Source organism: Fulmarus glacialis, unplaced genomic scaffold (genome assembly GCF_000690835.1).
Source record: "Fulmarus glacialis isolate BGI_N327 unplaced genomic scaffold, ASM69083v1 scaffold42246, whole genome shotgun sequence".
Lineage (NCBI taxonomy): Eukaryota > Metazoa > Chordata > Aves > Procellariiformes > Procellariidae > Fulmarus > Fulmarus glacialis.
The window spans coordinates 291-16760 of NW_009220780.1; the positions used below are offsets into that span (position 1 = coordinate 291).

Here is a 16470-nt window from a genome sequence, read left to right on the forward strand (position 1 = left end):
GATGTCTACTATTTTATTACAAAAATACCTTTTATTACAAAGGTATTAAGAATAGAATTTATGTAATGGATAATTCTTTCTTTGGTGTTAGTGAATTAAGTGCCCGTCCCCAGCATATTTTAGGTTAGACAAAGAAATTGGTAAATATTTTAAACTAGAGATACATTTCAATTCAGTTTAATTTCTGGTTTTTTTCCCTTTACAATTTTTCTGCATTTGTCTATTCAACTTAGCCCACCCTTCCATATGCTTTTTTAAACGTTCTTGTAGGAATAATGCTACTTGCTCTTTCCATTTCAGTGAAATGTATACTTTCTCATTTTGCTAATTATCAAGGTCAGCAAAGATTACATGCGTCATATTTTGAACCCCCTACTTTCTACAGTCAGTATCTTTAAGACCACTTAAGTTTTTCCTTTATTCCATTCCATTATTATATTTTAATTTAAGGAAGCTGTTTAGAGACAAGATCTCTTACTCTGAATACCTTTTTGAAAGTTCTTGAGAGCCAGTAGTCTGAATAGTATATTAGAAGTTCTCCAAGATTGTATCAGTGAGCATCCTGACAGTGACTGCTTCCTCTCCTCTTCACAGTGTGAAGAGTAACACCTTTTCCGTTTGGAATCATATCTTACCTTGTGGTAACTATGCTAGGCAGTGCTTATGTAGAAAGGTATCACTAAAAAAGGTACTAGGAATTTGAAGCTGTGAAGTAGGATTGTTAAATCTACTTGAAAAAAGTTGCTTTCCTGTCTAGGTCTTTGTTTCTTTCCTTACTTTGACATTGCTTGAGTGTTTCCACCTGGATCCATATGTATACGCCTACTGCTGTGGCCATGTCTGCCTTTTCACATTGTGCATACTTTCCTGTTTCTTGATTATACTCCCCAAAGAGCCAGTTCCCTCCTTCTCCATTTCCTTGAACCAGGTACCTTGTCATTTAGATTTTCCTTTTTCTCGCCACTTTGTTCCTTGCTTCACCAAATGTTTTTCTCTTTTTTGGTGATAATATTTATGCTGCTGTCCTTGAAGGTGGCTGCTGCTTCCCCCCCTGACACCTCTTGTAATGGAAGAGAGTCAGCTATTTTTCCTCCTTATTTCCAAATGCTTTTATAAGTACCCAAGCTTTTAATTGCAATTAGCAGTAGAGCTGCTTATAGAAACAACTGTATACAAATAGTAACCAGTGTCAAGTGATCTACGGACTTTTTCCAGACCACCAGCAAGTATTTGCCTGACCATAATTTGAGAACTGTTTGAATTGCATTAAGGGAACAATAAAATTGCGTGCTTGAGCATTTATACAGCAAGAAATGAGAAAATCAAGGCTACATACACCTTCTGAGCTGTTAGAATGCTTCTGATTTTTTTTTTCCTTTCCTTTTTTTTTGGATTTTTGTTAGGGTTTCTAAAAGAAAAAAGCAGTTATGTAATGCAGAGCAATTTGGTGAGGTTCTTTATTAAGCCGTTTCTGCTTAGGAAAATCCTTGGAATATCCCTTATTTTGGTTGACAGGGATTTGTGCTTACTACAGAAAAGTACAGTAAGGCCCATTAGTTAAGAGACTTATGCGATATACACTGGAGAAAAGTGAAGAACCTTATCATTTCCCTATTTGACGTGTCTTTGTTAAATAATTCTAGATGTTTCTAGATTACTGATCTGTGCCCAAACCTGTGTAGTGACTGTAGTATCTGATTGCCCACTACATGGATTTAATGGGCAAATAAAAACAGGATACAGAACACTATTTTCACTGAGTTATATATTTAACAAGTCAAGGTGGTTAGTTTTTTTTGAGTCCCTTACGCATATGTCAAGTTAGGACTGTTTTAATGCTATTTCATGTTTTGACTACTCTACATTTCTATTCATGCTTTGGTGCAAAAAGTGCTTTTATTTTTTATTACATTTTAACAGGTAAAACAATCTTAGTCCAAGATAAAGTTGGAAAATCTACATAGAAAAGAAATAAAACATTTCTTAAGTAACAAAAAAAAAGGGAATTAGAAAAAGTAAATAAAATATACTAGTAATCTTTATAAAACCTAAATATGTTTGATTTATTGTAGGTTGATGCCTTGCGGTTACGATTGGAAGAAAAAGAAACCTTTCTCAATAAAAAAACAAAACAACTTCAAGACCTCACAGAAGAGAAAGGAACCCTGGCTGGAGAGATTCGAGATATGAAAGACATGTTGGAAGTAAAAGAAAGAAAAATTAATGTCCTTCAAAAAAAGGTAAGATTGCTGATGAAAGGATATGTTGTAAAACTTTTGAGGCACATTTAAAGGAAATATATTTATTTCTTATAGCATATTACTTTTAATATATTAAAAAAATGCAAGGAGTAAATCTGTAATAGTCAAGTAGTTCTCTAATATAAAATGTGTCACTGTTTTCCATGCGATCATTTCTATAGTATTGTATCTTAATTATATTGTATCACAAAAATATTAAGTGCTGCAGTTTCCACAAAATTATTGGAGTTAAATGAAAGTCCTAAAAATTCTGACTAAACTTCTTATTCTTCAACATGAGGGATTCTGTTACCCTTACTAACACTGATTACTACTCTTTCCAAGTAACGTGAATAAAATATGTGGGACTGGTAAAACATTAGGACACTGCTTTTTTTCTTTAAAGACTTTTTTTGGGGGGGGAGGAAGGGACCTAAATTAAGTCAATTATCTGCTTTTCCTCTGAGCTAAAGACATTAAGAAGGGAGGCTCTCTCTGAACAACCTTATTAGTAGTATTTCTAATTTTCTGCAAATTTAACTAGCTGCATTTACTCTCTCTGGGAAGTTGGATTTAATCATTATAGTTTCCACTTGGGGGGGTGGCGAGGGAATTTCCTGGAAAGGCAGCTCTGCAAGGGTTCTGCATACAGTAGTAGAGTGTTTATTTACCATATACTTTTTCTCACACTCACAAAAATATTTATGCTTGTAGGTATGTTCTGTGTATATTGTGTGTATCACTCTTTATCGTATATAGATGCACTTGGGAACATACAGATAAATGGAGAGAAAATTCCTGGCATCCACTACATTTTACTTTACTTTACTTCTCCCCTCCATTTATAGCCACTCAAAGAATGTCTACTCCTTACTCTTTATTATTATGTAGGTAGTTCATGTTACTGTGGTTTTCCTCCAGGATTCATGTAGGATTCAAATGGTCTAGCTGTGCTTCTGTCTACAATTGGTTCAATACAGTCTTTAAAAGGCCAAGTCCTTATTTTCCACAGACTGAGAAGACTGCTTTTTCAGGCCCAGGAAATAAGGCCTATCAAAACTGGAATATAGGTACTCACTCACTTCTAATCTTATTTCTGAATATTTGCCTTGTTAGCAATGCTGATGATGTAAAGATAGCAAACTTCAAGCCTTTTATCCTCTGCTGAATGCTAATTAGTTTTGGACATCTTATGGTTTGTATTCTAAAAAACCCCAAACAAACCAACAATTTACAGTTGGTCTTGTTTTTAGATCTTGAGGAAATAGATCAGTAGGGGGAATGTGGATTCAGTAATCAAAATTGTGTGATGAATGTAACATCTCACAGAGCTGTCAGCACTGTCTGTCATGGCTATGTGCTCAGAAATATGCAAAATAGTGTGTTTTTCTGGTTTTGATACATCATGGCTATTTTATTAGGGCTTGCAGGTGGTCTTGCCTCTTTTGCATCTGCCTCTTAATGAAAATAATCACTCTCAAACTGCACTATCTCTCTTCACTAAATCATAGAGTAAACGCATGTTATAGCCTCGTAAGCTCTAGTATACAATGTGATAGATAAATCCTGCTAACTACTAGGTGCAAAATCAGAGTTAGTACTAAATTGATTCTTTAAAACTGGAAATAGCACCTTAATTTTTTTTTGAGGTTTTTATTCTGGTAAATATGCTTCATCAGGGGGCTTCTGAAGTTCAGTTTTTCTGCTATGGGCTAAATACTGGGTTTACTTAGAGAAGAATGGAATACGATGATTACTTAAAATAAATGAAAGAGAAAAATAGTTCATTTACATCACGTAAAAGTTACGTGTAGATTTGCTTCTCTGAAGCATTTTTAATAACCACATTATCTTACTATGTAGATGTTAGCATTATTTTACTTGTGCCTCACTTCCAATATGTTTGGAAATAAATTCACTCACAGATAATTTAACTAGAGAAAAATTTTATTGAAATATCATCCTGCTCTACTCACCCCTGTTATTTAAATAAATCTAGAGTATGATATTATAAAGGATGATTTCACTGTTTACTTTTCATGTGTACAATTCTGAAGTAGAAAATTCTATCTGTTGCCAATATAAATCCAGGCTTTCAAATTCATCTAGAAAAAAAAAAATTATCTATTTGTCTAGTTAACCCAAGTGTTCAACTTCATTTTGGCAGTGCTTCTCATGGTTAGCTTTCTTGAGCATCCCAGCATCCTTGGCAGCAGATGCAATCTCTCTCTGGACCACAATATTTGCATGTAGAAGGGAAGATGTTCAATATCTATCTACTTTTTTTCAAGAAGCTTTCCTGGCATTAGTGCCTTTCTGTTCTAGATAATTTTATCCTCACTACATGGAGTTATGTGTCCCAGGGTATTCATACCTCATAGGCTCTTTATGTTCTGTCAAAGGCAAAGGGAACACAGCTCCGTTTTGAGCATAGGCAGATTGTTCATTCAGTTATGTGTTATTTCAGATGTATGTTGGACTATGTATAGTAGTAATTCCTAGTGCTGTAGTATTCTTATTGTAATATTTTTGAATAGTCACTTTTCAGGGATTTTCAGATAGTCTAGTAGTGGATGCTCTGCTTTAAGAAAAAGATTGTCAGATGTACCTCTTTTCCAGTTTTGACAACATACGTTTCCAATAGCAACCATATATAAGAATAAATTTTGATGGAAAAGTATTTAATATATGTCGAGTGCAGTAATTTCATGCTTTACTTGAATCTAATTATGCTTTTATCCTTTACTCCTTGCTGGATTGCATGTGCCTCTTGCATTCATCCAGTTTTCGCTCGTCTTCTCCTTCTGACCTTTTGGCCACTTCTTCTGCTATTGTTTTCACTTCAAGTGGTGGCAGCCAGACATTTGTGTGTTGAACATTTAGAAATTAATTTGTTCTCATCGTGCACATATATGTGGAGAATTCAGTGGGTGGAAAGCAACATGGACTGTTTCATGGGACACTTAGGAGGTGAAACAGTTACTGGGCCCTCAAGTGGATTGTCCTGCCTTTACATACCTTCTTTCAGGACATTGCCCTGGTTGCCTTCTTACTCTCATGAAAACCCTTCTGAAAGTGAAGGAATTGCTTCTAGTTCTTCTAAGTTCTCTCTAGACATTAGATTCTTCTTACTGTAATATTATAATGCTTGTCTCCATTTTCTTTTTTCTGTGCAGGGCCAAATTTTATATCTCTGCATTTTTATTTACTTTTGATATGAGGACTTGTGAATAACCGGTTATTTTAGTGCCTTCGTTTGTTGATGCAAGATAGATGGCTACATCTCTCTCCACTCAGCCTGAAGTGCTTAACTCAGCCTAAAATAATATTTGTTTTAATGGCTGTATTCAAGTAATTGAAGAAGGAAGAATTTGTATATAGTGCTTAAAAATATTTGTCAGTAATAACCTGAAACTGAGTAGGAAGGAATATGTAACTTGGAAAGGTGCAATTTCTAATTCTATATTCTTTCTCTTGTGTACATTACTGTTACCTGCCGTGTTGGAAAATACAAAGGAGACTGAACCAAAACCAGAAAAGCTCCCTTTCAAAGTTGGAGCTGTTTCTTCTTTCTTGGGTAGCTCTTATATTTGGAGGACAGGACAGGTTCTGTTGAGGGCCTCCTACCAAAGGTGTGGAAGAAACAAAACAGCTGTGGTGAGTTCCATGGGATGCCATAGGAACAAGCATAAGGCAACATGTTGCAGAAAAAAGTAATGGGCTAGATAATGAGCTAATGATGCATTGTCCTTCCATGCAGTGGTTTTGGTGTAACTTTTGACCAAATTGAAAAACCGCTACACTATTCAGTATAATTTGCAGGCTTAAGGGAGGCCCAGCACTGGAACAGCATGTGTTTAGAGGATTTGGATCAAGGTAGATTGGCATGGAGTAATAATAAACTTATGTCAATGTCAGAGGTGCAATATTACTTAATATTTCTTTCTTTTAGAATCTTTGGCACCACTGTTCCATTTTAGTGCCAGTAAAGTTGGGTATGCTGTTTTAATAGCCTTGTTTAACCTGGCAAAGCTAGTCTTACACCTCATATCTGTCAGTTTAGCATGCAGAGGGGCAGACCTCAGAAATCTTTATGTATTTCTTACCAGAAAGTGCAAGTTCTATGAATATGGCCGAGTTGTAGGCTGAAGGGCAGAAGTGCTGAACTTGATGATGATTCTTTCATGTCCTTTTTTTCTCTCAAATTTTCTTTTTCATACAGTGGCTATACCTGGTGTGTTTTTTCCTCTAGGAATCCGTAGATATTTTAAAAAGCAATTATATACTCTGAAGTATGAGTCTCGGTGTTGAAAACAGTAGCTGTTGAGACGAGAACAGCATGGAGGATGTAGACCTGGATCGTATTAGGACAACAGCTTGTGGAAATTCTTTTGTGGGGACTATTATAAAAGAAAACCATGTAAAGGAGGCTAATATAATATTCTACTTTGACTTGCAACATAACTTTTCATGTAAAATGTTACAGTTTCCATCTTTAATAGTTTAAGCTTTGTGATTGATGAAGTGCTACATGACTGAGGGCCCTAACCTACCAGCTAATTAGCATTTGTAGGAAATGTCATAAAGTCTTAGCTCTCATGTAATAATTGGAATCTGTACTTGGAGTGGCTGGACTGTGCACACTAGGTGATGTTGTCCAGTTCGTGTTAAATTAAAATGTGTTGTACAATTAATTGTATGCATTACTGTTAGCTGTCTTCTAAAAAAGAGGAAATTTACATACGGTGAGATTAGGAGTACACTAGTGTAAACAGGTGAGTCCTACTCTTGTGCTTAGAAGTTTGCATCAGTATTATTGCTTGATGCAGGAATTCTGGCTGGGAACACCACTGAAATTGAAACTTCTGAATCCAGAATGGTCCAGGAAGACCTAAGAGACCAATTTCTTTCGTTTGATCTTAACAAGTAGAAAGTGCAAGCACATTGCTGATAGAAGATGCCTTTGATTTTTTTTTTTTTTTTTTCAGGGTTTAATCAGTTGGGAGCACGTTTTCATAATCCCATAAAGGGGTCATGAGTGCATGATGAAGGACATTATTATTAACTTTGTCAAATTCTACTAGAACACTGTAAATAGACTGTTATGTGAACTGGGGTTTTGCAATTACCAAATCAGAGTTCTATTGTATTTCTGGAGTGAGACAACAAATTCTGAACTAATTAGTTGTTCTGTAAAACAGACCAATGTTCTGACTGCAGATTACCAGTGTTGTTAAAAAAAAAATTAGGGGGTCATTCTGCTATAACATGAAAGTTTTGATATTTCAAAGCTGCTATGGTGACTGTTGACTTGTGTATTACACTAAGAAATGTTTCTTCTAATAATATGTGCCCACTTTAAGGGTACAGTGTCCAGTGTACTGAGTATTAGAAAATTGTACTTTGTTGGCTGCTTACGCTTGCAGCTTTGCCAAATCATGTTATGTTATTCAGATAAGGCAGTCTGAAAGTGAGATTGAACTAAATATAGCCAATTGTTCATCTAGGGTGGTAGTGTTATTGACCCCAATACATTGTCAAAAAAATGGATCCTCAATGATGCTGCACAATAAAATACAGCCTTGGGACCCTTAAACTTTGCATGTGGTACACATCGAGGCTATCTGAATAAATACAGAAAAAACTCAAGCCAAACCGGTGCAGCTGTTTGGATGCTCTCAGCCTGTACACTGAGACACTGACAGCAATGTCATTAAGATCAGAGGCAGTGATCATCTTCACTTTCCTTTAGCTTCTTTAATTTCCCATTCTTTGTAACACACTACACTTCTAAGTTTTTACAGGTTATAAAAGGTCACTGGAAATATGTGACTTAATATAGGTTCACTTAATGAAGCCAGCCTGAATGATCATCCAGCCTAAAACCATAGCTATGAGTTTAGATCAGTCCTTGCACCTTGAAATCCGTGATCGTTAGAAAGTTTTCTAGTCTGTGATTGACTGTACTGTCTTTTCCAATGAATTTGCTACCCACTGAAGCTAGAAGCCCAGCATTTTGTTGTTTCCCCCAACTCCCGATGACCTGCTTGCTACTGCTGCTTTTGTTCAAGTCTACACTTCAGAAGGAGAATAGTTGGATTACACACTTCTGCTTATTGACCTATTTGAAAGTAAGAACTTATCTTTATAGGAGAAAATCACTGAATTCCTCAAACGAAGTTTAATGAGATTACAAAATCTAAAAACTCTTTTATCTAATGCCAGTTCTGTAAACGTGGTAATTTTTGAATATCAGGTATATTGTAAATCATGGACCCTCAAGTAAGTGAAGAAATATTGACTGCACCTGGTCTTGGTATTAAAGTTGTTTGGAGATCTGCTCATAATAGTCATGTCTAAGCAGGCATCTAAGCTGCCTCTTTATCAACAGCAGCTGACAAATTAATGAAATGGCTGGAGATGTTTGGTGCCAGGTGTTTGGAAGAATTCAGAAGTGTCACTAGATTTCAGTATAAGTAGCTGAAACTGCAAGCATATCTTAGTTTACAGTAATTATTCCCCCAATATGAGGGGGAAGCATCTATTCTTTGGGATGGCCTTCACTTGTCAGAAAATATTATAAGAAGCAACGTGTATGCAGTTTTCCAAGAAACAGGGTCAAACTGCAGTTGGTCAAAATAGTCTGGTTTATGTACCAGTAATATACATCTCTGAACAGGTAACAAAGGAACCTGTTTGTCTGCATGTTTGAAAATCCTAATTGTATTTTAAAATCCTAAAAGTTAAAAATAATAATTTGACTGCTTTTGTATGCCACCTATGGAAAACTGAGCATTTTGGATATATTTAATTCATTTGGGAGCTATAGGGTAAGAGATTGTTGGTGAAAGTGAAAAAAGTACTAATTATTTGAAGAAATAGGCTGAAATAAGAAATAAGTGCTTTGAAGAGATGCTGTCATATATTTGTGTAGTTTTTAGCACAGTAGTATAATACTATTACTACATACGTTATTAACTTTCTAAATGTAATTATATATACAGAAAGGAGGCAATCAGTTGTAAGATCTAAAATATGATGTAGTACAATATATAAATGAGAGATGAAAAAAGATCACTTTTTAGGAAATAGTAAATGTGTATGTGTAGATCACATGTATTTAGAATTTTAAAGATTAATCCTTAAGTGTAAATAGTGTAAGTTATTCTAGATCAAGTTATGCTAGCTAGTTCTGAGAGGGTTCTTCACACACAGCTCAAATGAAGAGCATTGAAGTTCAAGACTCAGGTTATATGTAGCATACAGAAGTGCTCTTAAAATCAATACGCCATTTGCAAAGTAGGACTGAGCTTAATGAGATACTTACATAAGGGTTTCATACTGCTAGTGTGACACCAGTGCTATTGGCGAGGAAGGAAACAGCCATTCTGCTCTGAAATGTCAATACTAATTAACAAAGTTATCTTTAAATAAGATCCTAAGTTTTATTCATGCCGAGAAAGCAGCCAACTTGCATGCTGGGAATTTTAAGCTGTGTGAAGAGTAATATTTTCTTTTCAGTAGAGTTGGAGGAAATTTCTTTTGAAGTGTGAAAGAGCTATATTATGTATAGTGTGACTGGGCAAAAAGAAAGTAGAAGTTGTCATCTTTGGGAGGTGCAGAAGAACACAAAGGAGTTATTTAGGGAAATGGATGACTACTTATATATCCGAAAAAGAATGAGGGAAAATCAGAATTGCCCAAGAGAAGAAATATATTTTTCTATTAAATAGTCTTCCAAGAAATAGAAGTCTGCTGATTGGAATTAAAAATGGTAAGGGAGGGTGTTATAAATGTAATTGAGAATAATTTTACATTAGAGAGGTATCCTGCTGTCATCACTTTTTTCTGAATTTTCAGCTGCTGACTGAGAGGAAAGTGTGTATTCATGTGATTCACTGCTCTTGGAACTGCATCTTTGAGTGGCAGCCTGACTATTTCCTAACTGTCTCAACATGACAGATGCAGCTGGATTTATACCTGCCAGCCAGGTTTACTACTGAATCCTTGACTCATTTAAATGACACAAAATAAGATCCTTCAAAAAGTAGCCCATGGAACAAAGTTTTGCACAAACCCAAAAGGCTTGTATGTCTTATTTACATGCTAATCTTTTTCTTGAAAGCTCTTTCAAGCTCCATGCTCCAGGTGACTGATTTGTGGTAGGGAAGAAGGATGTTGGGTGGCTTCTCACCTTTCTGACTGACGTAGACGTTGAAAAGGGGGATTCACAGGAATGCGCTGCAGTTGCCTCTCTGAATCAGCAGCCATTTCTCTGTGTATGGTGTAACTGAATATTGGAAGTACTCTCTGCCAGGCTCCAAAATTTAGACCCGCTGGATTAGATTACCATTTTAGACATATTCTGCAGTAGAATAAATATATGTATGTTAAAAGCATAGCTCTAGCTTCAGAATATGTAAGGTGGCAAGCTGGGAATATTTTGCCAAGTAATACTTTAACTAAAGCAACAGTTGTTTTATTCTGTGTATCATATTTTGTTACATGGCATAACTGTGGTTACACCAATATTGGTAGAGATGTTTAACTCATATCTTTTTCCTTTGGGATACATAAGTTGTCACCTTCAACATAACCCTTTGTGAAGCTGGGAACTGTGCATCCTGTCAGGCTAGTATATTTGGAGATGTTCTATATATATTTCTTACTGCTAAGTGCCTAGTGGGAGCAACTGTTGATGCTACTAGTTTGGGGAGATTTTTGTTAATGCTAGGAGTATTTCAAAGCTGTAATTACCTACTGCTCAGGTAAAGTGAGGATGTTATTTACAAAATTGAGCAAACAAAATATTTGGATATTATTTATTTGTTTTCATTTGAACTAATGCACCATTCATACTGGAATTTGGTGTATTAAAACTAAGTCTCAGACACAGTTCAAAGTTTACTAACATTATTTATATGCAAAGTATAGTGATAAATTTTGAATCTAAATAAATGGTCTGTATGATTCTGTATCATGGTTATAGTACACTGTTTCAAACGTGTTGCTACCAGGTTTTTATTAATGATCCTTATTCCTTTTTAGCATATTTTAGCTAAGAATTGCTAGAAAATTGCAAATCATAGTTTTATGAAATGCTTCCCAGGAAAATAACTTCATCAGCTTGTTAATTATATGCAGTAAAATCCGTGAGAAGATAATTTTAAATCTTGAGTGATTTAGAAATGGTACATTTTATGTATGATTTTGAGCCTATTTTGACTGAGAGATTAATGTTTTTGTCAGTCTGATGCATGAAATATTTAGCAATGTAGTGACTGAATAACTTGTTAATGTGATAAACCATCCTGACCTTATCCTGAAATAAGAAAGTAGATCCCACTGCCCTTGTTCATCTCTTTGCTAGAATAGGCATTTACAGTTGATCTGCAACTTGACCTAATGTATATCCAAGTTTGTTATATCTGGAAATAAAAAGAAACATTTCCTAATAAATGTAAAAAGTAGACTCATACATTAGCAGTTGGTTTTTACCAATTTCGTAGTATATTAAATTTCTACTCTTTTATTGGCATAGAATCAAACACCTTAAATTATGCATTGCTAGAGCTCCTTGATGTTGGCAGTCATGCTTTCCTGGTGGTATTCCATTGCTGTCCGTCTAACTGAGCAGTCTGTGACTAGAGACTCTAATACCTTAGTAAATTGGATATTTTATCACTTTTGGAAAAGCATCACCCCTCACCTTTGAGTGGAGCTCTTATTGGCTTTATGAAAGCATGAAGTTCAAAGACTTAAGAGTACACATGCAGATAAGTTTAATGGTAACAATAAATGAGAATTGTTATCTTCATACTTCTCCCTTCACATTATTGTTACCAGATGTAGCCAGAGCTAGTGGTGCCAATTTGGTCAGATTGCTTTGATAATTTTCTTGTTGCCAAGTAGTATGTATTTCTTGGTGGTAGAATCAGCAGTGGTGTGTTTGAATATGAGTAGAATAAATCCAACTTTAGAAAGGAATCTGAATCTAATTCACTTCCTTCTAGCACACCTGACTTTAATTTTTAACGCCTACCCAGGCACAGTGCTAAGATCAAAGTGAAATAAAGAGAATGGAGTAAAGCAGTTCTTGGAAAGTAAAAAGAAAAATGGCATAACATTGCGTAATCTGTTATATATGAAAGAAATATTGGGCCTATTTACCATTCACTTATGAATAAATCTGCAGTAAATTTACTAAAGGTAATTATGCCAGTGTAAACCCTTATTTATCTGGGAGAAAAATCAGGCCCGCTATATTTATTGCCTAAGAGATGCCTTAATTTGACAGCAGAAATCTCCAGTCATGTCCCCAGACAGGCACAAAGTCCTTTATTGCTCTGTGTTTAACCCCATGCCAAAGTAACTGTACGCCATGGGAACTTCCATACGTTGCTTTCTGTAGTGACTACTGCTGATCTTGAGCGAGGGTGAGAAGCTGCTAAAGGTCCATGTGAATTTGTAAACTATTCATCTTAAAGCAGCTGCTTGTTGATAGACAGGACTGAGAGTATGTAAAAGCACATATTAAATTTGAGTGAAATACCTGCTGTGACCTATCCCAAAATCTTAATCTATGGTTAAGTCTGGATTTTTGTTGTGGCTGTCATGGGAGCCATAAATAGCTTGATTTGAATGTTTATTTAAAAAAAATAATCCATGACTTTTGAGAGTTTCAGATTTTTTGCATGTCAGAAGGTGGATGTGGTAGTAAGCAGCTGAACAAATGTGAAGAACTTCAAAGTATAGAATCTAGACTACATAGGAAAGTAATAGAAAACAGGAGTTTGCTAATTTAGTTGCAAAAGAGATCATCCCTGTGAACTATCCATGGGAGCTAGACTTGTAAGCTGTGTTAGATTTACAAAACATGACTTCTTGCGTGACATTTTACGTGTTCAGCAATTTTTACTGTGAGCACTCTTTAGTTGTTACTAATTTTTGTATACTGTCATTTGATGAAATGTAATATAATTCAGCCTCTGCCTTGAAATGTATGAATTGCAACACCTTTCATGAGTCCCTATAAATCATTCCAACTTTGGGGAGGGGAAGAAGAGCCACCTCATAGACAGCTAACTGCAGGCGAGGCAGCAAAATGAACCAATTCATACTATCATCCTTGTGAATTGCCTCCCCTTGGCAAGGCAGGAGTATTTCTCCTTCTTTGGGCATATTGTAATGCTGACAGCAGTGTGTAATGCTGACAAATGTGTCTTGTTCTTATTGAGAACTGTGCTGCAGTTCATGCTGCAGGACATATTTCTCAGTAAGGACTAAATCTGGGGGTTTTTTGGGAGGGGATCTGAGGTGGGGAAAGGATGGGCAGTGCTGCAGTCACCGGTTATCACTGTGCCTTAAGTGTTCTGCTGCAAAACCTGTTAAAAAACCCCCAAACCACAAAAAGGCACAGGAACAGAACAGGAAGATTTGCTTGGTTTAGCTGAAGTTTTAATATACTTTTTACAGAATACCTGATTAACACTCATAGACTACCTGATTAACTTTTTGTACTAATGCTAAAATAAGAATTCTCTGAGTAGAGCAGTAGAAAATAATCTCTATATATGCTTGGTTCTGGAATAAGCTCTTCCCTGTGTCTGACAGTTTTTTAGCATTGAGCAGGCCATCATTCAATCATTTACAAAGTCCAGACCGTTAGTAGTATCTATCATCTTCTGAATGGGAGACACTGAAAATGGAAGTGTTGTCAGACTACTGTAGTGTCATTGTTAAGAAATGCTCAAGTTTTTTTTAAAGAATTTTACAGCATGTTCTTGAGGAGAAAGCCTGACAAAAATTAAGTTCTGTAATAATTCTAATGCTTGCAGAACTATAGAGATAAGGTAGTCAATCTGTGTAATACTTTTGATATAGCCATCATCTCTAAAGGACTTCCAAGTGTTCTTAACTGAAAACTCCTAACTCAGCACTCTTCTGAAGGTTTTATCTAGTGTCTGTCAAACCCCACCATGGAGAGGAGCACATGTTTCAGGCAGTAACAGAAGTGAACAGGGAGCTACAACGGCTTAGCGCTATGGGAGAGACAACTGCATGTGACAGTTGCTGAAACTACTCACCATCCTATATAATTCTTTAAGATAAACTTCTAAATATCTGGCATAAAAAGCAAAGAAATATACATCAGAGAAAAAATATTACAAGTGTGTTATCAATTTTAGTATAGTATAAGGTGAGTGTCACTGACATTGCAATAGCAGATGACCTCCAAATGCATCTTCAGGATATTACAATGAATTTTCCTGTAATTGCCAAAGGGACAACAAGCGTTCTTCATGGATCCTTTCATCAAGGCTTTTACAATAGATGAAAAAAATGAAGAAAGCCAAATGAATAAGGATGGCTACATTGATTAATAAATCCCAGGCATCAATGACCTAATGAAAAACTGGGTTGGGGAAAAAAGTATTTCGGTGTCATACATCTACTGTATGACAATTTTCCTTTTTTTTTTAATAGTTGCTGGTATTAGAATGAGGCTAAGTTATACATACAAATCTGCTGGTTTTTGGGAGGAGATACATGATAAAGGAAATTCAATGAAAGATTGAAAAAAAAAGAAAGGACATGTTTTTCATACCAAAAGCAAACTATCTTAAACACAGACCTACTTCAGATTATTTCTACTTCCTATTCAGACATTTATATGGAAGCATTGCTGTGTTATACCTTTGCTGCTATAGAAAATCTGAACTGTTCAGCAGATGTTGATTAAAGACATCCAAGTTGCTGCGTTTAACATTTCAGTTTAAGTTTAGTGGTACTTTGATAGTTTATATGTAGAAAGGCTGTGTCTGGCCTGCAGTAACTAATGGTGAAACTTAATATGTGCATTGTCTTTAGTACAGCTATAGTGCAAATATTAAATTACGTCTTATAGTAACAAGAATCTTGGTTCACTGATGAACAACATTTTGAACACTTCAACTCTTAATTGATAGAAATCTATGCACATTGACCATATGTTAATTTAGAATGATTAAGAAAAGACATCTTTAAAAGAAGGGGGCAGGGAGATATGTTATCCTTCTGCAAAGCTTTTCTTTCATGTAAAGTCATTACACTTTCCCTTATATATGAATATAGATGCCCTCTGTAACCAGGGAGCTAAAAGGAAACTTTCCAATATAAAGGGTATTATTATTTCTAATTAATTCCTGCCTAACTGTTTAGGCTTTGCTGCTATGGTTTTTTTCCTACTTTTTACCACTGACACTTAAGGAAACTCATAGTACCATGTGAAACTGGATTCTCTATTACAAGCTCTTGAATGCAATTTCTAAGGGCAGGGTGCTCTTCTAGTACAAATCAACATAGCTGTATTGAATTCATATAGCCATCCTTTATTTATAGTAGCTAGGGGGCAGACCTGTTATTTTTACTTTCATTGTAAAAATTTTTGGTATTATAGATTTCCGCCCCCTCCCCCCCTTTAAAATTATTTTCCATTTTTAGGGCTTCCCTCCTCCCTCTTCAACCTGTCTTCCCCCTTGTTCCTTACTCTGAGAGTAAGGAAGTGTAAAGTTTAGTATTTTTCCTCTGTTGATGAAGTATTGTATTATTTAGAATATTTTACAGGAAAACTGGGAAATAAGAGAATATTGGAAATCTCTGAAATAATTTCGTAAGACTGTAGGAAGAGGTATGTAATTAAGGATTAAAGATGACAGAGCAGTTTTAAAGCGCTGTACTTACACTTTTTTCCCTTCAGGTGTGAAATGTCTGTGATTTGCAAGTTCTATACAATCAATTTGTCATTTAGAATTAAGAGCAGTACACTTATCTGAAAGTCTCTGGATTAAAGAAAGAATACTGAGAATTCTCTATGTTCTGGAACAATCAAATAAAGTTTACATTAACTCTCAAGTGAATCACCTGTCTGTACTTTTGAAGTACATATACCAAATATGTTTAATATCATCATACAGTTCTATGTAAAGGGCATGTTATGAAACTATTAATATAAGAAGATATATATTTATGTTTAAAATGTAATTTATGGCCAGAGTCTTCTAACAAAATTAGTTGTAGCATGCTGCAGTAAATGTTAGACATTTGCTATACTCATAATTGTTACACTGTCCTGTAGAACAGTGTGATGTTTAAATGTGCATTTATTTTGCTTTTGTTTAGACTCTTATATCTTTTGTAGCTTTCCATTGGAATCAAAACTATAGGAGTTGCTTAAATGAGAGATGTATTG

General features: G+C 35.4%; 1 protein-coding gene across 1 annotated transcript in view; it reads left to right on the top strand.

Annotated features, from left to right (window-relative positions):
- Window positions 1-2072: 2072 nt before the first annotated feature.
- LOC104079012 (ERC protein 2) overlaps window positions 2073-16470 on the top strand; it is a gene marked incomplete at both ends in the record, with an annotated part of 47761 nt that continues 33363 nt past the window's right edge. The window contains one exon of the mRNA XM_009580879.1: window positions 2073-2240. Coding sequence (XP_009579174.1) covers window positions 2073-2240 — 168 coding nt within the window. The remainder of the gene's footprint in view (window positions 2241-16470) is intronic.